This window comes from Pelophylax lessonae (genome assembly GCF_965119305.1).
Source record: "Pelophylax lessonae genome assembly, chromosome: 6".
Lineage (NCBI taxonomy): Eukaryota > Metazoa > Chordata > Amphibia > Anura > Ranidae > Pelophylax > Pelophylax lessonae.
Window position 1 is genome coordinate 90,629,130 of NC_138773.1, and position 6,413 is coordinate 90,635,542.

The following is a 6,413-nucleotide window of genomic DNA, read 5'->3' on the forward strand; positions in this document are numbered from 1 at the left end:
CTATAATAAACTTCACACCTCCAGAGTCTTAATTACATCCTGGCCCCTCTCTCTCTCTCTTTTTTTTCTTTTTTTACCTCCATGTACATTCAACCCCAGGAGGTCCAACTATAAGGACCGTTATCTCATTTATTGATATAAATAGTTCACGAAATCAGACTTAAATATTTATGATAGTAGAACATTTTACAAACAAAAATTAATCTACTGGGAAATATTAGAAAGAATAATAATAATAATATAACTTAACTAAAATAATAATAATAATAATAACAATCACCATCATCATTATATATATATATATATATATATATATATATATATATATATATATATATATATATATATATATATATATATATATATATATATATATATATATATATGTGTGTGTTATATTATATTATATTATATTATATTATATTATATAATATTATATTATATTGTATTATATTATATCATATTATATTATATTATATTAGTAAAAATTTGACAAGGTCCTAGCTAAAAAGCAGACCAGGGCAAAATTAAACAAAAAATTCTAGATTTTAGCTATATTTTTGTTCATTTTAATTGGAACAGTGCCACTGACATTTGGCAATTTAAATGCGTCTTAGGACAACATTTAAAAAAAAAAAAAAAAAATATATATATATATATATATATATATATATATATATATATATATATATATATATATATATTTTATTATTGTTTTTCCTTTAAATGAAACGATGCTATTGATATATGGAAACGTCCTAGGACAAAAAAAATCTAGATTTTTTTTTTTTTTTAATGTTTTAAATGGAAGGATGGTACTTATATAAGGCAATTTGACAACGTCCAAGGACAATATTTAAAATAAAAACCTCTAAAAAAATGTTATTGTTATTATTTTTTAGGTTTTAAATGGAACAATGCTCTTTATTTCGACCCCTAATATTATCTCTACTATAGTTGCCTCTCCACGATCATTTTTAAGGCCCCGTGTTTTCCATAAACATGTAGATGTATACATAATTCATTAGATGTAATAATTCACACGCAAGACATCTGTAAGACATTGTAGATGGTATCTGTGGCTTCATTTGAAGCACATTACACAAAGGGGATATGGATATGCAAATAAAGATGCCACTGCAAGCAAAATGCGCCTAATTAAAACGCCATTAAAGCGACAGATCGGGGATTAGTGAGAGGAGAGTGCGAATATTCGGGGGACCTGGAGGGGGGGGGGGTGACATTATCAGAGAAGAGTTGAAGCAGAAAGGGCTTTACCTGTACTCTGGACTCCACCAGGTCCAGCCTCAAGGCCAGAGCTTCTCGCATGAAGACATCAGGGTAGTGGCTTTCATTGAAGGCTTTTTCCAGCTCCTCCAGCTGCCATCCTGTAAAATTCGTCCTGGTTCTCCTTCTCTTACACCCTGGGCTTTCCTTGTCTGGGTCACCAGAGTCTACAAAAAAGGAACAGATCCCAATCAGCTTACCAGAAACATCATCTGCTGTTAGAATATTTACAAAAAGTCCATGTGGACTCGAAAATAAACAAATAGAACTGTCCATTAGAAGGTCCCTGTGCCACTGATCAAAGCTAGTTTATGGCCCATTCCCACGTTAGGGAAATGAATTTGCAGAGAAAGTGACCCCCTGCAGTCCCAACGCCTTTCCATCCTAGTTGATATGTGATTCCCACGGTTTCAAAATCAGCCAAGTCCTCCTGGTAGACTTCTCTAGCTACCTCTCACCTCATAGGACCCCTGTGAGGGATTATCAGAGCCTAGACAAATCAACATTAGCATCCACCTAAACAGTTTAACAAAAAAAATTCTAGAAATGTCACAATTATTTAAAATTTAAATATAACCTTCTATTCAGTTTGCTCCTATCCCTAAACAAAAATCAAGATTTCAAAAAAATGAACCTTGTACTCTGCTACCTAATGGATCAGCAATTGCAATACTTTGTTGCCCTGCTAATGTTCAATTTGTATCTAAAGTGCCACTGTCATGATCTGCAGGAAAATACAGATTTGGATGTTTTTGAAGGATTCTAGAAGCAGAAATCCCTGTTTTGTTTCCTTCTTTGGTATTTGCAATGCTGAAGTTGCTTGCTTTCTGACACCTCGCCGGCTTTGCAGTGCTGTACACGTGTGTGGAGCATTTTGTGATGCACATTGAGTGCCAAGCACCCCATAAAACGTCATTCCTCGCTCTCTCCCATTTGTTTGGGGTGTTTTCTACAAGTGGGGTATGAATGAATGTTCATGGCTGATGATAAGCCAGTGCCATAAGCTTGTATATGGCTGTGCTTGCAATGTTGTCATCCTGAGGGTCACCAGCTGCTGTCTTATCTTATAGGTTATGTATATTAAACAACACAGGTCTATGTATTATATCAAGAGGCGAATGATTATATCATATTAACCCCCAGTGTCTTGTTATATAGAAACGAATATACATTTTTACCTATTACTCAGATCTAGTTTTGTTTTGTTTTGTTGTTATTTTTTGTTTTTGTTGTTTTAATTTTATAAGCATTTATTGTTTTTAATGAATATACTTTTCCTATTCCCAAAGGTGACATGGATCCCTTATATTCGTATTAGTACTATAGCATACTTATTATACTCCCATAGTTGACATTATAGCTATATTAATATTATATTATATTATACGTATTCTCTCCCCCTAGTTGACATGGACATTATACAGTTGTATTAATATTATATTTATTCTAGTCCCATAGTTGACATGGACATTATATAGTTCTATTAATAATATAGTATACTTTTTCTATTCCCATAGTTGACATGGACATTATATAGTTGTATTAATATTATACTATACTTATTCTATTCCCATTGTTGACATGGACAGTAAATAGTTGTATTACTATTATACTATACTCATTCTATTCCCATTGTTGACATGGACATTATATAGTTGCATTACTTTTATACCATATTCATTCTATTCCCATTGTTGACATGGACATTATATAGTTGTATTACTTTTATACTATATTTATTCTATTCCCATTGTTGACATGGACATTATATAGTTGTATTACTATTATACTATACTCATTCTTTTCCCATTGTTGACATGGACAGTATATAGTTGTATTACTATTATGCTATACTCATTCTTTTCCCATTGTTAACATGGACATTATATAGTTGTATTACTATTATACTATACTCATTCTATTCCCATTGTTGACATGGAGAGTATATAGTTGTATTACTTTTATATTATATTCATTCTATTCCCATTGTTGACATGGACATTATATACTTGTATTACTATTATACTATACTCATTCTATTCACATAGTTGACATGGACATTATAAAGTTGTATTACTATTATATTATACTCATTCTATTCCCATAGTTGACATGGACATTATATACTTGTATTACTATTATACTATACTCATTCCTTTCCCATAGTTGACATGGACATTATATAGTTGTATTAATATATTATACGTTTTCTATTCCCTTAGATGACATGGACATTATATAGTTGTATTATTATATTATACTTTTTCTATTCCCATAATTGATATGGGCATTATATCTTTGTGTTAAAATTATATTATAAATCTCACACCCTGGATTACATGGGCATCCTATTAAAAATATATCCAGATTTCCCTTGGACCCTACAGATATATATGCGTTAATATATATTATTAGAGCATTGTGTTATAAAAGCACAGTATACACGTGGGTATAATGGTATATAAACCTAAACCAGAGCCCCTTGGGTTATATGGGTATTGTTATACAGTATCTATTATCTATCCATAGACACAATCGTTATATATTTATTATGATGGGTATTATATGTTTTGCATGTGTTGAGCATACCTAGGCTATAGTGAATACGCACATATATCTACAGATATATGCATAAATAGTAGATCCTAAGCCCCTGAACTCCATGTAGATGGCACAGAGGGGGTATTATATAAAGTGGCATTCAGCATTCAATAGTAAACAGATAGTAAGCCCAGCATCCCTTACCTGACAGCTTGTACTGCTGATTGTCTCCATTCATGCCACATCCAGAAGGCATCAGGGGGGTCGGGTTGACCACAGAGGCAGTGCAGGACCCGTTTAGTAATCCGTCTATAGAGAAGGGTACGGCGGCTGCAGACTGGAGCTGGTGGCTGGCGAGCTCGTACACATGGTGGTGGCCCAGAGGGTAGGGAAAGCCTACCATCCCACTCATGGAGCCTCCAAACTGGGCATGAGGATGCTCTAGAATCCTACTGTCCATCATCTCCCTGGATAGAGGTGCCACAGCTGAAGGGCTGCTGCTGCTGCTGGGACCTTAGTAAGCATGCAGTGGCGGTGACCAGTGAGGAGGGGACATGCTACAAGCCCAGGATGAGCTTTACTTTATCAACATCAAGCTTCCAATAATTAGCTCAGGCTTGGGGAATTTGGGACCAATAAGAAACCTTAATCGGCCGTGACGTCAGAGACGTGCCTTGCAAGAACCATTTTCCATATCGATTGCTAATTATACCTGACATCCACCTCAATAAACAATATCAGGGCTGTCACAACAAGACAAGGGGGGCTGAGATAAGAACTACATCACAACAAGGGGGAGGGGGATGCCAGGAGAGGAAGGGATAGAGAAGAACTTAATGCATCTGATTGATACCCAGCTAAATACTACACACACAGGCTAGGGAGAGCCTCCCCCCCCCCCCATCCCCCCCTCCTCCCTCTTCCTAAGCACTAATAGATTTCACTTTAAACATTCGCAGGCTTGTTGTAGGGATTTTTCACCAGAAATGCTTCTACTCTCTGAACCTTTAAAGTGATGTTGCTCCAATTACAGAGAGACATTGAGCGGCAAATAGACTGATCTAATAATAGGCGTATTCATCATCCCTGCTTTCCAAAGCTGTCACATTGAATTTAAAACTACAAGGCTTCTCGTCTACTCAAAGCCCATGCTGAAGTTTTTTTTCCCTGTTACTCTCAATACAGTATTTAAAGATATGTATTATAGTTAGGGTAAGGTCTCACCTATTGGATGCTATTGGCCAAGGATTTGACCCCAGCGAAGGGCAGTAAGAAAATGTCAACCTGAAATCAGAGCTTTGTTTAGGATTTATTTTATTATTATGCCTTTTTATTAATATATGTATATACCTAGCTGTTTGGCTAAAATGGATTCCTGTTAACCCTCCCCTGTGAAGGTTCTCATTTATGGTGAGTAGGACTAAGCTACAATCAACTGGACTTGTTCTGTAATTGTAACACACTATAAAGTCCAGTTGAAAGACCAATGCTATCTAAGTTCTAATGTTCATTGTCAAACTAATATACACTTCTCAAGCATAAGTCATCCAGTTTTCAACTTTTGGCCACTTTGACTGACACAGTTTTCTAACAGGATGCCCCCTAATAAAAATGTTATTGATGTTCACCCTACTAGACAGGATCCCAGTCTACCAGTTGATGTTCACCCCACTAGACAGGAGCCAGTCCCGCAGTTATTGTTCACCCCACTACAGGACCCCAGTCCACCAGTTGATGTTCACCCCATTAGACAGGACTCCAGTCCACCAGTTGATGTTCACCCCACTAGACAGGACCCTCAATCCATCAGTTGATGTTAACCTTACTAGACACAGACAGGACCCCAATCCATCAGCTGATGGTCACCCCACTAGACAGGACACTAGTCAATTAGTTAATGTTCTCCCCACTAGACAGAACTCCAGTCTACCAGTTGATATTCACCCACTAGACAGAACCCCAGTCCCGCAGTTAATTTTCACCCCACTAGACAGGACCACAGTCCATCAGTTGATGTTCACCCCACTAGACAGGACCCCAGTCCACGAGTTGCTGTTTACCCCACTAGACAGGACCCTCAATCCATCAGTTGATGGTCACCCCACTAGACAGGACAGGACCCCTGTCCTGCAGTTGATGGTCACCCCACTAGACAGGACAGGACCCATGTACCGCAGTTGATGTTCACTCCACTAGACAGAACCTTAGTTCACCAGTTGATGTTCACCCCACTAGACTGGACCCCAGTACATCAGTTAATGTTAACCCAAATAGACAGGACCCCAGTCCATCAGTTGATGGTAACCCCACTAGACAGGACCCTGTCCATCAGTTGATGTTCACCCCACTAGACAGAACCCCAATCAACCAATGCTCCCCCATCCAGTGCCAGTCCATTAAACACCAGCTTCCATTTTATTTTTTTGAACGACACATTGATAGATAGCCGACTCACTACTTTAAAAAAAAAAAAAAAAAAAATCACCTCTTAAAGGAGCTGAGTTGTTGAATTGCCAGCTAAGATTTTTTATGGATATGCAAAAGGCATATATGATTTAATTAGCTGTATTAGGAACTAGTTCATT

General features: G+C 36.7%; 1 protein-coding gene across 1 annotated transcript in view; it reads right to left on the bottom strand.

The window, feature by feature from the left end:
• UNCX (UNC homeobox) overlaps nucleotides 1-4,874 on the bottom strand; it is a 7,381-nt gene extending 2,507 nt beyond the window's left edge. The window contains exons 1-2 of the mRNA XM_082261990.1: nucleotides 4,033-4,874; nucleotides 1,279-1,454 (exon numbers count right to left, since the gene is read on the bottom strand). Coding sequence (XP_082118116.1) covers nucleotides 1,279-1,454; nucleotides 4,033-4,291 — 435 coding nt within the window. The 5' untranslated portion in view covers nucleotides 4,292-4,874. The remainder of the gene's footprint in view (nucleotides 1-1,278; nucleotides 1,455-4,032) is intronic.
• Nucleotides 4,875-6,413: the final 1,539 nt, after the last annotated feature.